The sequence below is a fragment of the Ambystoma mexicanum genome, chromosome 4p (genome assembly GCF_040938575.1).
Source record: "Ambystoma mexicanum isolate Mex_15411 chromosome 4p, UKY_AmexF1_1, whole genome shotgun sequence".
Classification (NCBI taxonomy): domain Eukaryota; kingdom Metazoa; phylum Chordata; class Amphibia; order Caudata; family Ambystomatidae; genus Ambystoma; species Ambystoma mexicanum.
In genome coordinates this window covers 520,773,361-520,797,643 of record NC_090927.1, presented here as the reverse complement: position 1 = coordinate 520,797,643, position 24,283 = coordinate 520,773,361, and the positions used below count along the sequence as shown (strand labels likewise).

At 41.3% G+C, this 24,283-nt stretch overlaps 1 protein-coding gene across 1 annotated transcript in view; it reads left to right on the top strand.

The window, feature by feature from the left end:
• The window catches only part of TPO (thyroid peroxidase), a 670,859-nt gene that overhangs the window by 41,586 nt on the left and 604,990 nt on the right, over positions 1 to 24,283 (top strand). Inside the window, exon 3 of the mRNA XM_069605188.1 lies at positions 3,047 to 3,176. Within this exon, the coding sequence (XP_069461289.1) occupies positions 3,047 to 3,176 (130 nt within the window). The remainder of the gene's footprint in view (positions 1 to 3,046; positions 3,177 to 24,283) is intronic.

The window sequence follows — 24,283 nt, the reverse complement described above, 5'->3', positions numbered from 1 at the left end:
GAATGTATTACAAATGTAAGGTTCCTCCATCGTATTTGCTTAAAGGTCCAGCCATTACTGTTCGTAGATTTCATTTATTGATGCAATTAGATCAGTTACCTACCTTGACGACTTCGGGGCCTGAATTTCGTATCCCGAGGGAGCTGCATACATGTCGTATTTGTTTAAGCCCGTAAGTTAGTGAAACTGTGCAGCATATACCTCTTGTAAGAAGGTGGAACTGGTATACCGGAAATTGTTGGGCTTGTATGTCCTTTGTCTCCAATCATTAAGTGAGGAGTCATTTCGGAGATACTAGGCCTCATTATGAGTGTGGCTGTCCTGAAACAAGGGTGCAGGTAAACTTGTTTCTGGACTGTCACACTCTGGGGACTAACATTTTCCGGCACCTAGCTTCCCAGTCCGATATGACTTGTAATGTTCCGGTGGCATAGGGAAACTAGGTGCGGAAAACAGTGTTATGAGATCGGCGGCAACCCACCGGTCGCACCAGCGGGTTAACGCCTGCCGACCTCGTACTGTGGCCCACTGTCTCAAATCAGGAAATATATCTTTAATGATTGCACTATATAATGTGTGGACTGAAGCAATGAAATGGTTTAGAAACTAAACGTTTTTAGAAATGTAGATTTTCTAAAATGTTTTTGATACATTTTTAGGGGTATTCTTTTGATATGAGTATTCTTATTTTAATCGATCTCTCTGCGGTCTTTGACACCATTGACCATCAGAGACTTTTTCAGTGTCTTTCAGATGCTGGAGTTTCAGGGGTCCCTCTGAAGTGATTTTCATCCTTCCTTGCTGATCGCACCCAGGTGGTGTCTCTTCCCCATTTTATTTCCCCATCTAGGGTGTTCGATTGTGGAGTGGCGCAGGGTTCCGCGCTCTCCCCACTGCTTTTAAACTTGTACACAGTGGCACTGTTAAGCTTATTTCTAGCTTTGGCATAGACTTTTAAATATATGCAGATGACACTGTTACGCTCACTTGGCTCCCACATAGGCGTCGATCTGAACTGGACAGCTGCGGTCTCCACCAATGTGACGCATAGGGCCGAGATGACGGACTGGACTGGCCCACCTAGCTTCATATGCTTGGCCCGTAGGAATATCCTTCTGCAAATGGAGAAAAGGAATTAACCACCCCTGGAGTCGAGTGTAAATTCCCCCCACCCCCGCTGTTCTCCCCACAGATCACCTTTGATGTCCCCCTCCTATAGTGTCACCTGATGGTTTGAAAAGATGAGCTCTCCATCCTGCATTGAGCGCAGGGGCGCGTTGATAACCAGTTGCTTCATTGGCTCGAAGGAATTGGTGAGTTCCAGAACAATAATGACTCCGAAAAATATGTAGTTTGTAAGAGTTCACATGTCTGACTTTCACTCTTGTCGGATTCCTTGCAGTTTGTCGCTTGACCCCAGCGCAGAGTTCCTCGTGATAGCTGACGAAGCTCAGGTAAGGATTTGGCTTATCCTACACAGTTCAAGAAAAGAAGGCCAGAATGTAAGCTGCCTGTTCCCTTATTCAGGTGTGGCGAGAAAATATGAAGTTCGAGGAATTATGCCTCTGGCGGTAAAATTAGGTAAGTCTATTGCGGTGAGAAGAGTTCCCCTTATTTGTCCCGTTGTCTCACCTTGTCGTCTTTTTGTTCCCCTTAGGGGCCGGGGTGTGGCGAGGATGCAATGGAGACTGCGCCGACCCGTGAAGAGGAATAGTACCCCCGGCGGTAATCAGGTAAGTCTATGGGGGTAGTTACCATTGCCTCTGTTTATTTCCTTGGCTCACCTTTGCTGTTCTTGTGTTCCCCTTAGGTGCCAGAATGCGGCGGAACGTGCAGAAAGATGCAGTGGATAGTGAGGGTGCTGCGAGGGCCGGTGAGTTCAGCGCGGCGCTGCATCAGGCGAGGCGGCGCGCGTAAATGCTTCTTTCTTCCAGTTCGAAGGTGCGGTGGATCCGGAATCCAGGTAAGGATCGAAGGTTTGCTCTTATTCTAACCTTTCTCCTTCTGTTCCTCCCTTTTTCTAGGAGCTGCAGACTGAGGCGGGCGTGGCAGAAGACTGGATGCAGGCTTGCAGACACGGTGAGCGTTAGTGGATGCAGAATAACGCGAAGCGTGTGCAGCTCTTTGGGCGTGGTTTAAATAGCCTCCAAAGTAGTCCCAGGTGAGTATTCTCCCCCAGCCCCACCCGAGTAAAAAAATAGTCCCTAGGTTAAATAGTCCCTCCCAAGCCTCATTTGTCTTGGAGCTCTGCAGCATGGTCTGCACCAGGTAAGCTTGCAGCATGATCTGCATCAGGTAAGTTTACTCTAAGAGCCTGGCGCCATAGAGGCTTTTGGGCTTGCTCAAAGCAACTTGATGCCTGCTTCCGGGGTTGCTGGACCTGGTCTGGTTCCCCGGGGGTGGGCATCATGACAGACACCCAGATCTTTTTCCGTCTTAATGCCCCCAAGGAAAGTCCACCCGAACTTTTGAGAAGATGCCTCTCAGCGGTGGGTCTGTGGGTGACCGAAAACTGGCTGAAGCTAAATGGGGATAAGACTGAGGTGCTAGTGGTTGAATTTATTCGAGCAAAGCTTTCTCTCTACCATCCAAAGAGACTCGTCCGCTCGTCCAACCAGTTTCTGCTGCCCGTCCCCCGCTTCTGACATACTTGAGCAGGAGGCAGAGCCTTTTCGTGTTGGCCCGTCTCTGTGGAATGGCCTCGCCTTCCATATGAGGAGCAATCAAGTCTTATCTAGCTTTCGCAAACAGCTAAAAACACTGTTCTTTTAATTGTAGATCGCTCCCCACTCCTCTCTGGTCTTTTTCCTCAGCGCCTTGATGCCTCCAGGTCTTTACTGCGCTTTATAAATTGTTATACATACATTCATGTACTCTGATATGTAATTGTGTATTTTTACTATAGATTTGTTATAATGTGATGTTTAATATGAAATATGTTAAATCGTTCTTAGGAACTCGTAACACATTAGGAATAATACAAAAATTAATTAAAGAGCATGCTGCATACCTGAGAAACATATTCTCAATCTTGTATTTCCAATAGAGATCACCCTACATGGGGAGCTTCCAATACAGCCTTGGCTAGATGGCTTCCTCCAATGTATGAAGATGGCATTGCTGAGCCAAAAGGCTGGAATCCAGGCTTCTTACACAATGGCCATTCATTACCATTGGTAAGTTCTTGGCCATTAAAAGTAAATCTGTAAGCATATAACATTCATAATGTAACTGTACTGGTCTAATTAGGTCAATGTTATTTGCATAGGTGTATATATGATGCTGCTTTTCTTTTGTGTGTTGTATTAAAAAGGCTTAACACCAATATGTTGGAAAGAAATATACAATGTATGCTGAAATGTGATATCTTCACAACACTTAAGCGAAGCGTGACATGAACACATTGTTTCAATTACACCGCTCTCTTGTCCCAAAGACTCTTTCTTCTTAATATTAAACATAATGAACCCGTAGGCCCTTTAAGCGAGGTAGCGCTATATGGGATGGATGGTGATGCAGATTTTACTCTGAGGCCAATAATAAAACCGACTCAGGAAGTTGGCAAAACATAGCTATTTATTTGCAATTATCTAAAACAAGGAGTACAACGAACATCTACGTTTGTTTGTTTGTTTATTTGTAACATGCTCCAGACCCGTGGGCATCAGGGTGCAACAGTTACAGGCAGGTTCACGGCTTAGTTACAACAGATAGGTTAAGATGCAGTACATACATACATGTTATAAACAAAAGTACAGGTGCAGACATACATAGCAGTCTGTTTGAGGGAGTTATAGTCAGAAGGGCACGCAGTTGGGATTAAATATCGGAAGATTTGAACCAACTGGTGCATTTGGATCTGAAATTGTGATAGGGCTGATCTTCGCGGATGGCAGGTGGTAGGGAATTCCAAAGTTGGGCCGCTTTGGTGGGGAAGCTATTTCAGCCTACCATGGAGAGTTTGAATTTAGGGGCGAGGAGGGGGTTGCAGTGGGCTAGTCTGGTGGGTCTGGTAGAGGTCCTTCTGTGGAATTTATCAGTCAGATAGCTGTGCGCCGCTTTGTTCAGGGCTTTGTGCGTGAGGGAAGGGGCTTTTAATTTGATTTTGTCATTGGTTGACAGCCACTTGTTTTGCCTCCTGATCTCAGAGATGTGATCTCTCTTGGCTACTCCGAGAGCTGCTTATTTTGAAGTGTTTGGATCTTCTTGACTGTAACTTTATTTGGCGCCTAAGTAAAGGACGTTGCAATAGTCAAGTCTGGATAAGACGAGGCCTTTGGCCAAGGTGATGCAACTGCTATTTGAGAGAAAAGGTTTGCCAGTTCTAATGAGTTTACAGGTATAGCTAGGTGTGGGGCCCCCATGTAGGCTTGTTTGGATAAAGAGAGGGTTGATCCAAGGTAGAAACCAAGGGTTTTAACCTTGCTGGCTTCTCTGATGAGGTTGCAGTCCATTGTGAAATAAGTGTATTCAGGCCCAAGGTTTTTGAGGTTGGGGGATGTGCCCAGGGTGATGAGTTCTGTTTTGTCATCATTCATGCATAGACCGTGGTTAGCCATCCATGCCAACATGATGAGGTGCACCCTGTTCACCAAGGCCAAATCCTTGTCATAATCTCCTGAAAGTGGAAGGAGAATCTGGGTATTATCTGCATAATTACTGTAGGTGATACTGAGGTTATCCAGATCATCAAAAACGGGCTTGATGAATATGTTGTATAGCGTGGGGGAGACACATGATCCCTGTGATGGGGATCGGGTCTGCAGCTGCTGAGGGCGAGAATATCTGCATGGTTCTCTCACTGAGGAAAGACTCAATCCATATTATGTCCTCACTGGAAAAATGTGCAGCTGTGTTTAAGTGGTTGCAGAGGAACTTGTGGTCAACCAGGTTGAACGCGGCCGATAGGTCAAGAAGGAGGAGGAGGGCCATTTTTTCCGTTGTCTCTTAATGCATCTACTTGGGTCTTTAAATCAATGAGGGCCGTCTCTGTGTCGTGTTGAGGACGAAAACCGGATTGACGTGCTCCCAGGAGTGGATGGAGTTACAGATATTTCTGGATTTGTGTGTAGGCCATTTTGTCAAGGATTTTTAGTAAAAAGGGTACAGTTGTGATAGACCGGTAATTGGTGGGTATTGACAGGTTGAGTGTTTTTTTAGAAGCGGAATCACCCAAGATTCTTTTAGGTTGGCGGGGACGATGCCAGATGCAAAAAGAAGCATTGATGAGCTTAGTGATGAAAGGGGCTAGGTCCCTTAATGCGTCCTTAATAAACTGGGCAGGGCATGAGTCGCCCTGACAGTTGGAAGGTTTTAGTGAGAGTATAATTCTTTCGACCTCGAGGATAGAGGTTTTAAAGAAGGTTTCTATCTCTTTGAGGATGATGAAGAGCTCCTTCATGCTGGAGTTGGCTTGGGAGATCCGGGTGTTGTAGCATTCTTTTTTAGCCAAGAAAATTTATTTTTTATAGAGGGTGATGATCTTGCTGAGATTGGTTTTATTAGCTGCCGAAGGTAGTAGGCACCAGGTGGTCTCGAGAGTTCTTTTTTTTAGTCTTAGTTCTTTGAGGTAAGGGGTGAACCATTTGTTCAAGTGGCATTTTGGTTTGCTGGGACTCAATTTAAGTGGGGTAATTAGGTCTAGCGAGGATGTCATGATCTTATTATTATATTCATTGACTGTTGTGCCAGGATTGGCAATGTCTGGTAGAGAGTTAAGGGTGGGGGAGGATGGCGGGAATGAGCTTCTCAGCTGTAATGTTCTTTTTGCTTCTGGTGAGGGTAGGGGGGCGGTGGGGATGGAGAGGGGAAGAGGTCTGCAGCTGTACAGGGTAAAGGACACGATGGAGTGGTCCGTCCAGGTCAAAGGGGAGATAGAACTAATGTTGGCATGGCAATTGTAGTCGGCTATCCAATCCAAGGTTCTAAAAGTTCTACCTTTGGAATGGGTGGGCATGGAGACTTTTTGGTAGAAGCCGAGTTCAGTCAGGATAGTGTCTATTTTCGAGGCTGGTTTGTCAAGGGGGTCGTTGTGCCCCAGGTTAAAGTCACCAAGGAGAAGGACTTGCAAATCATTTTTGAGGTTGTTGGATAGTAGGGGTGAGATGTCCTCATCGAAGGAGCCAATGGGACTGGGTGGGCGGTAAACCAGATGTATTGTTAATGTTTGAGAATTGGTCAAGGGTAGTTTGTTTGTAAGCGTTTTGAATGATTGGACAGTTTGGGACGGGGCAGGTCTCATGGCAAGACGAGATTTGTGGATGAGGCGATGTCACCTCCTCGGAACTCCACTCTGTCTTGTCTGAGAATAGTGTAGCCATCAGGCACAGCTAGCATGAGTATGGGTCCTGTTGCTGCATGTAGCCATGTTTCGGTTAGGGCGAGGAAGTCAAGGTTATTGGCTATGATCAAATCTGCTATTTCGGTGGCATGTGCAACCACGGATCTGGAGTTGAGAAGAGCTCCTTTGAGCGGGGGTATGTGGGCATTTTTGCTTACTGTTTGGTGAGGGGGGATGAGGTTTTGAGAGCTGAGCGAGGCTTAGAGTCAGATATATTGGCAGGGCAATTGTTATAGTGTGTAGGATTGGGGGTATTTAGACTAGAGGGTTGGTTGCAGATTCTATTGAAGCTAGATGGGCAATTGTTATAGTGTTTGGGATTGGGGGTATTTAGACTAGAGGGTTGGTTGTAGTTTCTATTGAAGCTAGATGAGAGTCTGGCTGGGGGTTCGAATAGTTTCTCCAGTCTTGATCTAAGTCTTGTATTCGTAGTAATTGTGTTGCGGAGGTAGCTAGGCTCTGTGTGTAGGCACTGGACTTAGGACTAATGGCAAAAGTCGTCATTGTGTGGTGGGACGGATTTGGATCGGTGAAAGTGTGTGGATGGGCAAGGTATAATGATGTGCATAGGATGGCATAGGAAGAACTAGGGAAGGCATACTAGGTTAGTGTTCTGGAGGTGCAGGTACAGTGAGGTAGGCTGGTTAGAATATCACAGTAGATAAAGCAAGTTCAACTATCGCAATAGTGTAGGCTAGTGCAGATAGTGCGGAATCACAGCAGACTAGGCTGATTCAGAGGCACATTCATACAGGCTAGTTTAGAGGCACATTAGTGTAGAATAGTACAGAAATCATGCTATGGCACTGGAATAGGCTAGTTCATTTGGTAAAATGGTGAAGCTATATGCAAGAGTTACAATGCATTGGGTTACTTCAAATAGCGCATCAGTGAGAGCTAGAACACATATGAATATCATATGTAAAGGAACTGAAGTAACATGAATGCAGGACAGATGTAAAAAGTCATTAGGTGGCGTGCGGGGTGGCAGGCCTGTGCGTACGACTTATACATATGTAAGGGCCGTGGTATAGCTCCGAGGAATGTAGTCTTGGCGTGGGGCCGAATGCTACGAATACAAGGTTAGACTTGGCTGAGGGTTTTCAATGGACCTCGCTAACATAGCGTGTGAGGTACTTAATGTACAGCTGAAGTGTTTGAGTTCCATGAAGCCAAATAGCCGGTGCCGGCGCACATCGGTGAACAGGGGCAAACAGTGCCTTAGTTGGCCTTTGGTAGGCCGGCTCTTCCACCTGCCGGCGGATGGGGCAAAGTTTAAATTGAACAGTTGGCTGAGCCTTGTTTTGGCGCCGCATCGCGCCCAACATTTTGTTTGCAAATTGAATGTCAGCGCTGATGCTGGCACAGGGCCCGTGCAGCAAAGGGGGTGAAAGTGGATTCCTGCAATCTAGATGAGCTGCTGGACAGGGTAAAAGGGCATTGCCAATTAACAGCAAGTAGGGCACGTTGTATTGATCGTCGCGGCGTGGAGATCCACTACGCAGGTGAAGGTCCTCCGGTGAGGGTAGGTGGGGGCTCCTGCTCTCTCCACCTGGCTGCTGGGAATGAGGCTGCACTGGGGCAAACAAGGCCTTAGTTGGCCTGTGGTAGGCCGGCTCTTCCGCCTGCCGGCGGATGGTGCATAGTTTAAAACGAACGGTTGCTTAGCAACCGGATAGATGCTGAGCCTCGTTTTGGCGCTGCATCGCACCCAACATTTTTTTTGCAAATTGAATGTTAGCGCTGATGCTGGTGCTAACATATGATAAGTAGACTAACACCCAGGACATCAAAGATGACATCACAAATATCATTGATGACATCACTGATAACATCACATGTGCATTTACTTTTCATGAAAACTCGGTTGAAGCCATTCTTATTATAATGTTGACCAAAAAGTGTCAAGGATCATTGGAATAAATATGAAATGCTAATTAGTGAATTGAGCAATGCGTTGATATAAATAGCATTCTATTATGAAGTTCTATCTAGTATACTAAGGTACTCATGTCGAAACATAGCATTGTGTGCAGCATACATGATGGAGGTGCAATATTCATAAGCTTGCCATGTTGAATAGTGAAATGATAACTGTTTTCTTATTAGAGTTTTGCGTACTGTGAAACATGTGATAAGTAGGTAATAAAAACCACTTACTACATAATTGCATTATTATAGACAAAACACAAAGAGACAACAACACATACAAATATGAGTATATACAAGCAAATTGAAGTAAGGAAGAAAGCAGCAGTTGTAGCAGAATGTGTTCATAACCTACCTGATTACCTTTATGCAGTAAAATGATTGCTCTATTTCAAAGGTGCTACTTACCCTAAGCATATGTATCACATGATTTGACTGCACCCTCAGGGAATTACTGTAGGAACATACTTGAAGGATAAGTCTACAAATATAGTACCTTTTGAATTTTTAATTCCTGACTGTTACTGAAGAAAACCATGTGGCCTAGATATGGCAGTAAAGGAAAAAAGGGGGAGCCAGACATGTGATGTCATCAGTGATGTCCTGGGTGTTAGTCGTAGCAGTTCATGGTGGTGGCACGAGTTATGGCTGCTTAGCTGATGTTAGTGTTAGCATTGCACAGTGGTGCAGCCAGTTATGGTTGCTTAGCCTACCATAACTGCCGAATTTCTGGGGGGTTTCGATTTTACCTTGATCCATAATGTCACTGTTGTAAAGTTTTTGTTTTAGTGAATTTCACAGGTTTTTAGTAGTGCACGTTAACCATAACGTCCCCTTCCTTAACAAAGTTTTTTTAGTGAATTTTATGGGTTTTTAGTAGGGCAATTTAACCATAACCTCATTTTAAGAAAGTTTTTTTTTACTAAATGTCACAGATTTTCAGTAGGGCAACGTAACCATAACGTCCCTTCAACAAGGTTATTTTTCTAAACAGTATACACCTTGCAGAGAATGCCACATGACAATATGCTGACGTACAGCACGCTAACGTATCCCAGAATCAGTACACCCTTAACAGTAAGATCTATGCCTCGTGGACAGTGTGGAAATAGATTTTATATTGATGTAGGAACGTCCACCTTCAACATTTCCCTTACAAAGCACCAGCACGTATTGGTAGCTAGCCATTAGCAATGCACTACACATTATAAAATTTTAGCAAAAGTCCTACTTATCTCAAAATGACATCAGCTAACGACATTCCTCCTCACCAAGAAACAGCAGCACTGCTGTAATGAAGAAGCATGAGAAACAGTGCTGCTACCTTACAAATAACAAATGCACACATTTTTCGCCGTCCATCTACCGGCCCATATTAGTTTGTTGCCTCTTTGCTAATTGCCGTTTGCAAATTGCCTTAATAGCTGTCCTACCAAAAAAGAAAGCCACCCGTAAACAAAGTAAATATTCCGTTAAGAGCGACCTTTCACAGTGTAAATAAATTCAAACAAAAAAAATTGCATACACTCCATGCACTTTATATTTCTCAGTAAAGCACATATATGCAATAATCTTTGCCAGTAATAGTCTAGATTTGCAAAGTAGTAACGTGTGCTACTAAAAAGATAAGATTACTGGTTATAATCCAGCACGCCTTTGGCGGGTCGGATTACAAAACAAAATCCTTTTTCAAGACGGCCACCATAGAAAGGGAAGGCGGTTGTTTCATACATAGCCCTCTTCCCTTTCCATGATAGCCTGCAAAAAGTACAAGTACGTGACGTGACGCGGAACCTTTAAATAAACATGCAGCGACGTACAAAGTAGTAACTTTCATTTTGAAATGATAGACTGCATTGTAAAAGAAAACGTTAACATTTTAGAGTTCGGAAAGTAGGTTTATTTAACAAGAAACTGTCAGAGACCAGCGGAGTAATCCCATTTTCAATGAAATGGTAACAGTGGTTCTAAGGGCATTTTAAAAAGAAGCAAAAAACAACCCCACTCCTGCTTCCCCTTTCCCAACCCAACACCCTCCCCCAGATCCCCCCAATCCTAATTGGGTCACAATACCCCCAGCAGCACCACACAGCACTCTTACTGGACCTTCCCCAGGCAGCCAGTGAAGGGCAGTGGATACAGGAAGTGGATAATGGCAATTCCTCTTGGCCTGTTTGTCTGGCGCCCTGCTATGCAGCCCCCTTTCCTATCTAGGGAACTACAGAAAAGTGGGTAAGGGACATCACAACACAATTTGAACCAATTTGGTTCCCACTACCTTTGAATTTAGCCACACTAGAACTGTACTGATTTGGTTCATACCGCTTTTGAATTTAGGCACACTAGAACTGTAATGATTTGGCATCCATTGCTTTTGCATGTAGCTGCATTGGAACTGGACTGATTTCATGTCCACTGATTTGTAATTTAGCCGCATTAGAACTGTACTGATTTGGTTCCCACTGCTTTTGAATGTAGCCACATTAGAACTGTACTGATTAGGTTCAAGCTGCTTTTGAATTTAGCTGCACTAGTAGTGTACTGATTTGGTTCACACCCCTTTTATATTTAGCCGCACTAGAACTGTACTGATATGTTTCCCACTGCTTCTAAATGCATCCGTACTAGAACTGTACCAATTTGATTCTTGATGCCTTCGAATTTAGCCACACCACCAACTGGTTCAATCTCTGCTACTTTTGAATTTGGCCATACTGAAATGGTACTGGTTTAAAGCCTGTTGCTTTTCAATTTAGCCACACTATAGATATGCTGGAATGCCCTGTGCTGCTTTTGAATTTGTTCAGATTAATTCTATGCTGATTTCACTGCATTCAACACGGCCACTTTTGTGCTGTATTGACCTAGTCCCTGCTGCCCCCAGACTTAGCCACTCTAAAAAAACAACACTCTAACTTGCTTTTTGCTGATTGGAGTGTCGTCACTTAAGAACTGTATTGGTTTTCAATTTTTCTGCATCTGAACTTGGCTTTGTCTGGGGCAGTGCTGATCTGCTTTCTGCTACTTTGTATTTAGCCTTCTTTGGGCAGTAAATACTTACTTTCGGCTGCTTCTAAATTTGGTCACTTGAAGCTCTGCTGGTTTAATCTCCACTGCCTTTGAACCCCGCCTCTTTAAAATATACTGCTTTGATTGCTTGTGATTTGAACTTAAGCCACATGGGATTGTACCAGTGTGAATTTCTGCCACTCTGATTTTTGGCTCCCTGAATTCTGCTGCCTTCTGAACTTAACCATTTTGAACCCAAATACCGTTCTGCTTATGAATTTTGAAGTTTAACACTAGAATTCTGCCCATCTGAACCTTGACATCACTGACTTGTGCCGCTTTTTTAACTAAGTCTTCCTCAACCTTGACAATCTGAACTTCGCCAACTCAAATCCTGTTACTTGATCTCACTGTCTTTTGAACATAGCCTTTTTGAAATTTGAGACTCTGAATCTTTACCTCTATGAATTTCCCTTCTTTTCGCAAGCCCACGTGGTTCACCCCTCAGAATCTACTTCTTCCAAACCCTACTACATTAATTCCCATGAACCTTACCAATTCTAACAATGCCACCACAGATTTTGTCACTTGAAACCCTCCCACCTCTGAAGCTAGATACCCGGAATTATACCTCCTCAAATGAAACCACGCTAATCTCTAGGGCCTTGAATTTAGCCAGTTCTTGAATCATCAAGACAACTGAATTTAGACACCTTGAACCTAAAAACCTTGGACCTTTGACCCTGGAAAACCCAACCTTCCTCGCTAAAACACCTTCTGAAGCATGCCACTATGAACCTCAGAAAACTCCACAGAATAAGAAAAAACTCACCACAGGAGGAATTTCGGCCCTGTAACCAAAGAGCAAAGATGGCCCATACAAATGTGGGCCTCCACCAACTCATAACCACAACGAAGTATTTGCCAATGTGTTAAGCCAAAAATGCAGTAGACTCCAATTTTGTCAATGCCCAACAACACAGCATAAAGGGCCTAATTAGAACAAAAAGGACCTATCAACATCTTCAACCACTTCCAACCAGGAAGCCTACCTCCGTAACAGCTTGACGCACAACCACATCATCAACAGACCACTGACCAACAGCAATCATAAAGCATCCAAAACTACAAAGATGTCCAGATACAAGGAGGACAAACCAACGAGATGGAAAACAGAAAAAAAGAGAAAAGAATCCACACCCCAAACAACATGAACAACCTACCAGAATTCACACCACCTCTAAATCATCACAGCCCCCCTACTAAACGAACTAAACATCTGGACTAAGACTAGAACAAATAATTCATACATCTCCCGCTACCCCTCTAAATACAAGCCAGTCACACCAGAAATCAAACAAACCACAAACATGGGCTCGGGGGGGATCACTAGAGGAGACCTCACTATACTATCAAACCACACACCACAAAACACAGGACCAGACAATGGAGAAAGCAGTATCGGAAATACACCTAGCAAAACGAGAGGTAGGCAGGAATTCTTCGCCACCCACACTCCTTACATTACGATAGATTGGAAAAAAGACCACCACGTCAACCAAACATCTAAGTATAATGACTCAATAGGAGGAATCCATTTGTGAAGCCTAATGGAACTCCTCCACGGAGGGAGAGATGACACAAAAGTACACTCAACAACAGAAGTTGAAGAACTGAAGACCACCACTCCCACCGAAACAACAAAAATAACTCCTAACAAAAAACAAGCCAAACCACACACAGTACAGTGCAGCTACTCAACATAACATCTATTGCAAAGTGCAAACAGAAATGTACAATCTCCTAAGCGACAATGGCATGGATGCTCTATGCTTCAGAGACACATGGCTCTCAGACAACTACATAGTAATCACTCATGAAGCCATAGTCGACAATCATAAACTATTACAATCTAACAGAGAAACCAGAAGAGGTGGAGGAATCGCTCTAGCGAACTAAAATCACATCAGCTCCTCGCCTCTACCCTAGACATAGACGACTGCAAATCACTTCTAGTAAACCTCAAGCTCAATAACCAAATCAACTTATTGATCTTTCTGATCTACCGACCACCCGCCTAATACCCTAATTTTGCCACAAAATTCACTGATGGCATAGCTAACCTTTCCACTTATCATGATAACATTATTGTTCTAGGAGACTTCAACAAAGCTACCCAGTAATTTTACTGAAAATAAATCAGAGTGATAAGTTTTCCCAAAAGTCAAAATACCTAAAAAAATAATGTACATTTTAATTAAATAAATATATATGGTAGTGGGGTAAGGGGTTAAAATGAGTTGGGATGGGGTTGGGGTGGGGTTAAAAGGATAGAAAAACAGACGGTTTAGGAGGGGGCCCCCCAAATATATTGAACTGGTTCAGAAGAGAACATGAAACCACAACAAAATCCCTCCGCGCCCTACTGGAATTATTCATCTAAAAAACAAATAGTGAGCTGGACACAAATAGATGCAACTTTCTGGAGAGATGGACTTTGGATCACCGGCCCTTCAGTGTGTAGTATGGCGTGACCATCATATGATGCCTTTTATAATCAAAATCCTGATCAGCATGATGCCTGCAACAAACAAAAGAAACTGGAAAAGACTTGACCATGAAACTTTAACACAAATATTAGAAATTACCAAAACAGACATTAGAGCAACTAAGACCCTCAAAACTCTTCAAACCCACACTGAAAAAATGTGCACCAAGATGGTTCGAAGGGGAACTAAGGGAACTGAAAAAAAGGAACTGGAAACTAGTAAGACGATGCAAGAAACACTGCAAAACAATTAACAAATTGATCTACCAGCAACAAATCCGGCAGTACAAATTGACAGTTCTGAAAACCAAAGAAGCATACTATACAGCAAGAAGACAATTGGAAACAAATCCACAAAATGAACTGTTTAGAATCAAGGAAATAAAATGAATTAAAACAATCAAAGAAAAAAATACAACTTCATACATCAACAACATCCTACTATTGCAAACCCTATGCAACAGCATCATGGCCCACCTAAAATCAAAACTAAAAGCAATACAACAGTACATCGACACATCCTGCAGGACCACAAACATCCTACCAAAAACCAACCACCAGCCCAACAGCCTAACAGCCAACACCACATCGATTTGAACCTATAAGTGAGGACATCTTTGACAATTAAAACATACCAACATAGCGGGATGCCTCCTTGACCCATGCCCACCGGATATCTACACAAAGCTACTCATCCACAAAACACCAACCCTCTATTGGAAGAGTTTTTAGGCACCTAAGATCATGAAACAGCAGACTTTCTTTGGTTGCAATAAGTTTGTCAAAAGCCTGTTTTTTTTCTTAAAGCTTGTTTTACATCCTCAATTAGATTATTTCCTTAAGAAAGCCAGTCAGGATTCATATTCTTCCCCCTCATCAGGGTTCTTTTGCCACACCCTGAGGTTCTTTGTTAGGACAGGGACTGACCTGACGTTAATCCGCAGCATGTTTCTGCCAGGTTCCAGTGACACTTTATGTTTCCAAGTTTTCCCGTTGCCCTTTTTCCATAACTCCGGACTGGTCTTAAACAATATACTCGGTATGGGCAAAAGAAAATTCTGCCCACCGCCATGCTTTACCACTAAAAGAAGAGGCTCTGACCATAGTGATTTCAGTCCCTTTGGTATGGCAGAAGACATTGAGAAATAGTATGCATAGACCTTTGGTTTGATGTAGGTGGTAATATGCATAGAACAATGTTTTGTTATTTTTAGTTATTCGGGAGGAATGGTTCTATGTTCAATAGAAAACAGACCATGTGCTATTTGTTTTATCTTTCAGTGGGATTTCAATAAAGTCTACAATTCAATCACCAGATGTAGGATAATGAATGTAGCTTAGAAAGGATTTTGTAGGATTAATTTATTGTTTGCAAAAAGGCAACAAAGCACACATTTATATCTGTCTAACTTTTTAAGAACCCCATATAACCATACAAGGAAAATACATATTGAACCAAAGGAACAAGGGGAAAACAAATCAACTGACGAATAAGTGCAGCATCACTGCAAGCTCCAGAAACAGAACACAACAAGAGAAATCATAGAGGTGGGAAGAAATTAAGTTAGGATTTTTAATAATGTTAACCATAGACAAGACAAAAATAAGAAATTGTGGTTTTGGAGACTCCCTTTCCCTATGTAATGTGTCCATATTCATAAGTGAGAAAAAATGCAATTATGAATTGTTCAAGTAGAACCCAAAGCAAAACAAAAGTAGTGATTCTGCAGAAGCAATACCCACCCCCCCACAGATTTTTGCAATATTGCTAACAACTCTAGAAAATGCCTACACATTCTCAAGGAAATGTAAACTGATTCTTTTTTCATAACAAACGATCATACATACCACAGGCATTTCCATACCGTTTCTAGATGCAATATCTGAAATCTATAAAAGAACCAATTACTAACATCTTCAAAATAAGGCAAAGAGATGGAACTCACCCAGCTTTCGAAAGATCAATATTTTAGCAAATTACCATGATAATGAGACATTTAAATGTACACTCTTTTTAAAATAAATCGAATAACGTATGAGGAGAAGACCTTCCAAAAATATCTAGTAATGATCAAATAAATATAAAAAAGCACATGAGCTAACAGCTAGAGAGACTGGGCATGTGGCACATTAATCACAGTTGTCATTCATTTTCTTTTAGTGGGGTGCTTACAATGGGAGACATGTTGCAAGTAATAAACGCAAATCTGAAACTTCAATGCTCAGCTAGATATGTTCATAAAACACAAGGTTTCAGTACTGGTAGAAGAAAACAATGTATCATTATAGTAAACACTGACTCTCTATATTCGACCAACACTCAACTTTCACTTCAAACATGGTGTTTAGGAAATTCCTCAACCAAAATAAAGCTGTATCTAACTAATGTGAGAAGTTCTTTATGTTTCACTGTGAACTAAGCAATTTTTTTTCTTTTACAATATTTATACATTTACCCATTCATCTTTTCAGGAACATTCTTTAATGAGTCTAAGAACTCTATAAAAGTATAGAATTTCAAAGAAAGAAATATAAACCACTGACCACAAGGAAAGATGTATTTGCCACTTACATTACTCATGAAGTTAATATTAATATAATGCAGAGCAATAATTAGAATAATTGCCTTGAAAAAGTGTTCTAGACACACAATATGTGTCAGAATTAATTATGAAATAAGAAAAGTCTCAACTGTAATGAGTTAGTAAATAAACTCATTCGTGTGCTTTTGAATCTGGCAGCCTTTCACCGAATCATTCAAATAAGAAACCATGCAGCAAAGGTGCAAACAATGTTTATTTCTATACAGCTGTGTAGCAATGAGGCAAGACAAAAGCATAGATCCCATCCGAACATTGTGGCCCATAGAAAAGAAGCCTCAGGGTTTGCATGGGGCTATCCGCCACGTGGGGGGCATGATTTTACAGTAGTAATTGGAAACTGTACAATCCAGTTCAGTCAGTCCACATGATACAGACCACCCCTCTAGCAGGTCGTACCACCAAATGCAGCAGCACCTGACTCAATAACTACTACCATCATGATTTATTATTCTGGTTCTCAGGTAGTAAACCCTACCTTTAATGGGGATTCTAAAATGGCAATCGGAGACCTGCATCCTGAACTGAGCCTGACATGACACACACTGCCGTATGGACTCTTGTGTTCCACCTCCTTAGTCAAGGCTGAAGTTTGCTGCATCAGCTCTAAAAATGGCTGGGGCTCAGCTCGGCCCATGGCTCAAGTACATTCAGGTCCCCATACAAAATAAAATACTGTGAGCTTTGACAATCCCACCCTTTACATTTTGTCAGGATGGTATGGCACATGGAATAAACACAGTCCCTTGCTATACTCAAGCAAATGAGCTTTCATAAAAAATAAAAGCATTTATGGACCAGCCAACTAATAGACATTGGGCCTTATTACGAGATTGGTGGTAACGTGCTGTTGCTGCCGGTGGGTTGCCGCCGACCCCATAACACTGTTTCCGCCACCCGAGATCCCGGTGCCACCGGGACATTACAAGTCCCGGCGGCCCAGGATATCAGGTGTCGGAAAATGTTGTGCACCATTCCCGTGGAGCCCAATAGTAATCCACAGGAATGGGTGCACTGAAGCACCGGCACCATTGTCAGCTGTGCCTCCATTGCAACCCTGCCTACCAGGGCCAATGTGTCGGCAGATCAGACCTGCCGGGCGCATCTGCTCCGGCATGCTGAGTTGTAGTCTGCCACTCCAGAAAGTTCTGGGCCGGCAGACTTGTAATGAGGCCCATTGCATCACAACAACAATATCATATTCATGTTGCAACTCACAAAACATATTTCTATCAACAACCTGTCATTATTAACACATCAATGGATTTTGATATCTGAAGAAAGCATCATCAATTAATTTCAGATATCTACAGGACTCTTTAATTTTGCGTCAGACAGTGCAATAATATAAAAGCTATGACATTTCTGTTACTATGTTTTCATTATGATAGGCCAATGATTTATTTCACGGGACCCATCTATCATCAGTCTGGTATTTATATTTACTGGTGACTTGCAGACTGCAAAACTGTCCTATGTCTTTTAAAACATACTTCTTCATGCTAGAGACTTTATTGTAGGGGTCAGTCATGTGATGGCATATTCTTGTTGCCGCTACAATAATGTAATTCAGTGTCAAGAGGGCAATGCCATTTGAGAGCCAAGTAGGCAATAGAAGTCATTATTGTAGATCTGAAAATATCTTCACAAAAAAATGTTTTTGTTTGAAACTCGGGTCTCAAGGTTGGTGCTGGTGATAGTGTGGAATGGAAGGGACCTTTCTACACATGTGGTGGTCATGCCCTCAGATTAAACCATTTTGGGAAGAGGTCCTCACATATATTTTATTTATTTTCTTGAAAGTGCTTGGACCCACATTCCCATATGATCCTTGGCTAGTAATGTGGGTATACCTACGGAGGGTGCATGCCCCCTGTTAGCCGAGGAAGATAGGGCGATAACTTTGCTTCCTTTAAGTGTCAAAGATGAAGGATCGCAGGACAGCACACATTAATTTATGTATGGCCAAGCTATGTTTGGTGTTACCAATAGAACATTGACAGCTGACCTAGCAGATAGGAAAGAGAGCTTCTCCCACAAATGGAAACTGTTAGGGATGTTTCTTTCCTCCGATTTTATTTGCAACATATGCCCGCATAGACTGAGAGCGATTAGCCTATTTGATGTTTCTTGATACAAGAAGGGATATGCATGCTAGCTCGCACGAAAGGTGATTATGCAGTATGGAGATATAAGTATGTATTTGACAGTGGGAGAACTGTAGTACTGGACATGTTCTGTCTATGTATTCAACAGAATGCTAGAGAGAGGTGTAAAATGTACTATGAGCAAGAGTAAAGAAAAAGTATTGTTTTTGGATATTCATATTACACATGAACAATGATAGACTCTATGCAGCTTTTTATAGAAAGGACACAGATTTAAACATATTTCTATAACATAATAGCCATCACCTTCAAGCTTTGAGAGATGATCTTCATTTTAGCCAATTTCTCAGACTGTGACATAATTATGAGAAAGAAATCTGATTATTTCTCTGAAGCTTATAAATCAAGGTTATCCAAAAATAAAATGCTATGTAGAACCATTAAGAGAGGTTCGCATTACCACATTCAATAAATATAGCTCAGTCATCAGAAAACCCATTCTCAAAATTGGTCAGTTTTGGAATCATATGATGGCTTAAACAAAAAAAGTTATTTTTCTTTAAAAAAGGTAACTAGCTTGAAAGGCAGGTTAGTTAATTCAGAACAAAGAGACATTGCAAATGTATCATTGATTATAACTACTTGGGTGTTCCCACAGGTTTTAAGCCATCATCCATACAGCACATGTGTAGCATACAGATTTACTAGAAAGACAGACACATTCCAAAATGGTTCATTTACCTTGGACTTTAACGTTTTCTCAAACTGTAAACATGCAATAATATCTATTAAATTAAGTGTCTATGCAACAATCTGATTAGGCTATTAAGTTTGAAATGGTGGGGAGCGCTGCATACAGCATTCTAAAATCTGCTGCATCGCAAGCTTGACGGACAAGTCTCTATTCACTATCAGTGAATTGTTTAATTCCAGATCATTAGGCTGGATAGCATTTGTAATGTTGCACGCAGCACTTTTTCATTTCCAATGTTGGTCGAAAATGTTCATTTAGAACTCATTGGATTACTTTATGTATACTAAGATTTGAATTTTGGGCTGTGTATGAACCAATACATTAGGGTGATTAGTGGTATTCATTAAGGGACCTATCTTAGATATAGTCCTTACCTCTTTCTATCCTTTTTGAACAGCAGCAGATTTTTCCTATGCTGTTCTTACCCCTAACTGCATTGGGGGTGATTGGTTGGCATGCACTTTATTCTTGTATATTTAATATGAGCTTTGAATTTATATGTAGTTTTATTATGCATTTTGCACTATTTTTCATGCGTTTTGGTATGTAATTAATAAAGATATGCTATTTTTATACCATCCTTGACCTGGCCTATCCCCTCCTTGGGTTTACTAATTGATGTCTAATTAACTTGCTTGATTGATCTAGTGGGTTGGGCCGTGTGACCCACCTTTTCCACGCTGTAGGGATTGCCTATCCTTGGTTACATACACTGATTATGTGACATGACGTCACGCACCATGAATAAGTGCATCAGGGAAGATACATCCAAAATGATTTCTAAAACAGTAGATGCCCCCATGGTAAAACATTGTTTTGCCCTGAACCATACTGAAGTAGAAGGAGTCCTATTGGAGGTAATTTGATATACAAATAGGGGGCTCTATTTGGAAAATGTGCTAAATAAAACGAACAAATGTATTTTTGGAAAAACAATACAAGAATGCTAGGGTAGGCACCACCACTGTTCTTATGGAAAAACTAGAAGAAATGTGAAACAACTTATTGTGAAAATATGGAGCACTGCAGAGAAAATGTCCCTGGTCCAAGGACACCTAAGTACTCGCAATGCAATACCCAGAGAGTCTCCATGGGTACTCCGTGCTCACCTATTACATTACATTTTGAAAGTCAAAAGCCATAAAACAGGTCTGAGGAGATAGGTGAGTGGTCAGTGCTAATTAATGTTAATCAATAATAAAAGTGCCTTATATTATGATGAATGTTTGGTCAGACTAAATATAATTGACAGCATTATCAATAATATTTACATGTAGGTAAAACTACAACTAAAAAATATAATTCTTTGAGAAATAAATACATACAGACAGATGCCACTACATACTGATGTAGCAAAATTTGTATTTGAGGAGGATGAACACCTACGGACGATACTGGATCTATTAATTAATTAATTCATCTTGCTGTGATTATGCTTTTTTAACTCTACAATTAACTCTAAAATAGTTTCAGATGTGTCGGATAAAATGTATTTAAATCATTGACAAGTCAAATATTTTTAGAGATATTTTTCTCTCGGCCATTTCTTGGCTCAATATGATGACGGCATATGACAACCAATAGCTGATCAGCATGCATGCATTTGTCCTTTCTTTTGTTAGCCAAATCTACTAAATGCCCTTTACACTTAAATGGTCTAGTTTCCACATGCATTAGGGGTATCTAAACCCTGTGTTTCAAAATGTCCTGCACCAGGACACAACCATTTCATGACTACTGGCCAAGCTGTCTATTGCAAATTAGTAAGATTATATGTAATGGATTTATGTCAGTTGAATCTACAGAATAATATTTTCACCTTCCTTAAAACTATTAAGAATTTACACATTTGTATATATTTGAAAATTGCTCTGTATTCTTTACGGGACATGAGACATGAATAGATGGTCCTTGAATCTGTCCATTCTACCTCCTATGGAATAGAACTAGGAGTTTATTTACAGGTTAAATTACCTGACCACTAATGAGATATTTTTTTAAAAAATGTAAGAAATGTTTTCTCAATTCATAACAATTAGGTTTTGGAACAGTAAGTAGCTTTCCCTTTACATGTTAGGATTGAACTGGTTTCCATTTAAGAAACAGTAGAGAATACGATTATGTATCAAAACATTTTGAAATATTGATTGAGAATCTTGGATTTAGAAGACATCTACTCTGCATATCGTACTTGGAATGGGATAACCCCATTAAAAACTTTGACAGGCAATAGTATTATTTGCGAAGGGTGTGAACAAAATTTAAATACAAGTTTCATATTAAAGTTGCTTTGGTGAAACACATTTTTCCATCATTGTAGATGAATGGTTAAACATAGTAGAACGACCTTGGATAAGACTGTACTAAACAAATTGTTTTTTTACATGAAGTCAAAACATGCAGATCTGCAAAATTGTTTCTGTGTAAATTGGATTTACATGAAGGAATAGGGGGAGTTTTTCATCCCACAATAGATAGAGATTATTTGAAATCCTCTTGCTAAAAATAATTGTTCACATAAAATGCCTTTACTTTTTTGAGTTGTAATTGAAATATGTATGTGATATAATTGAGTTAAGTCGATGGGATGTCGTTATTGTGTTTCATAATCACTGAATGATGTATTTTGCATTGGATGGTAAAAGTCTCAACAAATTGTAAATTTTGGCATTATTATTAAACGTGTATGTTTAATCACGATGTTCTTGTAAAAAACGTATATGTTGGTATATCTGAGAATGTTAGGAACATTGATTTTTCTTCAAATAGAGAGCATGTTGCCATGGGTGGTCACTAATCATGCACGCATGCAGATAGAATCCCACACACTCAGACCCACACACATCACCATACAAATATGTGCACTTTGGCACTTTATGAATAGCGATATTGAGTTCCAGGCTCCTCATTATTTTTTAACAAGTTTAAAGAACAAAACTAGAGATTTTGACACAATGTCAAATATTGACTCTTTAGCTAAAAATACACTATTTGCGTGATACTGGACTGAGGGTTTTAAATGCAATTCTCCAAGGCCTTATCTAATTTAACTATCCTCTTTCCAAATACGCAGGTTTATTGCATACTTTTAACATAATACCTTCACGTGGGCATACTGGCAGATGATCAAATCTACCTCGAGAAGGGAAGATTTGCCGGCTTTGTAACTCATCCATTGAAATCGCCCACCACCTCCTTCACAAATGCCCTAAATTGATTCCATTTTCCTTGAAGAGTTACTCCAGCTGTGCAACCAATATAACTTTTATCGAAACTGATCAGTTCTGGAGCAGCATCTTTGGGGTGGAATCCATTATCATATCTGTGGCAGCCTATGATGTTTGTAAAGTTGCCCTTAATTTAATTGTATCACCCTGAGGAATATTATTATGCAATTATGCGATTTTATGTATTTTATCTTAGTGTTGTTCAATTTATTCTTAACATTAGTCTAAATCTGCTATCAATCAGCTGTTTGAAATGTTAGTAATACATTTGTATTTGTGCTTTTGCTAATAATTTCTCTTTTAACGATTTCATCAAATGTTTTCACTAATTTATCATTCGTCAATGATTTTAGTTTTTCTTTTAATGTGGCATGATTGGGTTGTTGCTAATGGTTTGTATGTTTATGATCAATGCACTATATATATATGCACTCCTCTGCCAGACATTTGCCTTGGTCTGTGGGCCATGCTCCTTGATTGGTGGGGATGTGGAACATGCTTTCAACATCAGGTTAATTAACTGGAAACCCACACTAATCCTGGGCTCACTGCATGCTAAGGGTGGGATTCAGGCATCTCACAAGATCTTGTTGCACTCTCCAGTAGCTCAAAACAGCACCAAATCCCACCTGCAGTTATGGGAAGCCTGTGTTATTTTTGGTGGATCAAGCAGAGCCACTGACTCTCCTGATGAGATTCAATGTGAACTCGGGGGTTCGGGAGACGCATGCAATGTGAATCTCACTTTCACTTTGAGAAAATATTTAGGCTGGAGGTTCAGGATTGTACGGAGCATGTCCACAAATTGTATTTTAGGGATGTTTGGTAGACCTTTGAGTGGTTTGGTGGTCTTTTGTGAATATTAATTAGCTTTTAGTTCTTCTTGAGCTTTTTTAGCCCCCTTGTGTCTGTGTGTAAGTTTAATAGGCCCCTTTGTTACCATCTTTACATTTCTGCCATTATCAGTTCTCACAAAACGATAAAAATAACAAAAAACAATTGTCATTATCCTTTCCCCTTTCCCATTTGTTTTAAAGAAAGTAAAAAAAAAAGGAAATCCTGTTTGTCTCCAAATCCCATGTGGGTTGTGTGTTTGTCCTTTCATAGGGTTTCTTACCTTGGCCCTCATTACGACCCTGGCGGAAATCGGAAAACGATGATGGAAATGCAATACCGCCATCGAATAGCGCTCGGTGCGACTATGACCCGTCACCGCAAAGTACGAAGCCATTAGCGACACCGTAGTGAACGCCAACGCTAACTGCACCAAGCACGCGCGCGCGCGCCATGCCAAACCGTAAATACCACCATGGCGCAAGGGTACGCTAATTCCGACCCTAGCGGACATGTACCTAACGCCATCAAGCATGGCGGAATGTACCATTCCGCCATGGTGAGAAGTACGGCATCGCGAATCACCCGTAAACGGCCCCACTGAGTGCCTGTACACCGCTCCATGCCCACAAAGTACAACTCCCCGTAGGTGCAATGAAGTCACAACAACCAGTGAAATGTACAAGTCACCCATGCATGCCAACGAACAAAAGAAACACAAGAGGGGCCAATGGGAGCTGCAGGGCACAGATGGCACGAATACAGAAGCCAATCCAATGGACATGACCACAGTCCCCCCCCCCCGAAACGCACGCAAACACAGGCACCTGTGACCAGCAATATTCCGAAAATCACATCATTCCACCAGTCCACCTGGCTGACCGGCATCTGTTACACAAAACCCAATCCCCCGCCCCTGAGCATGACAACATTC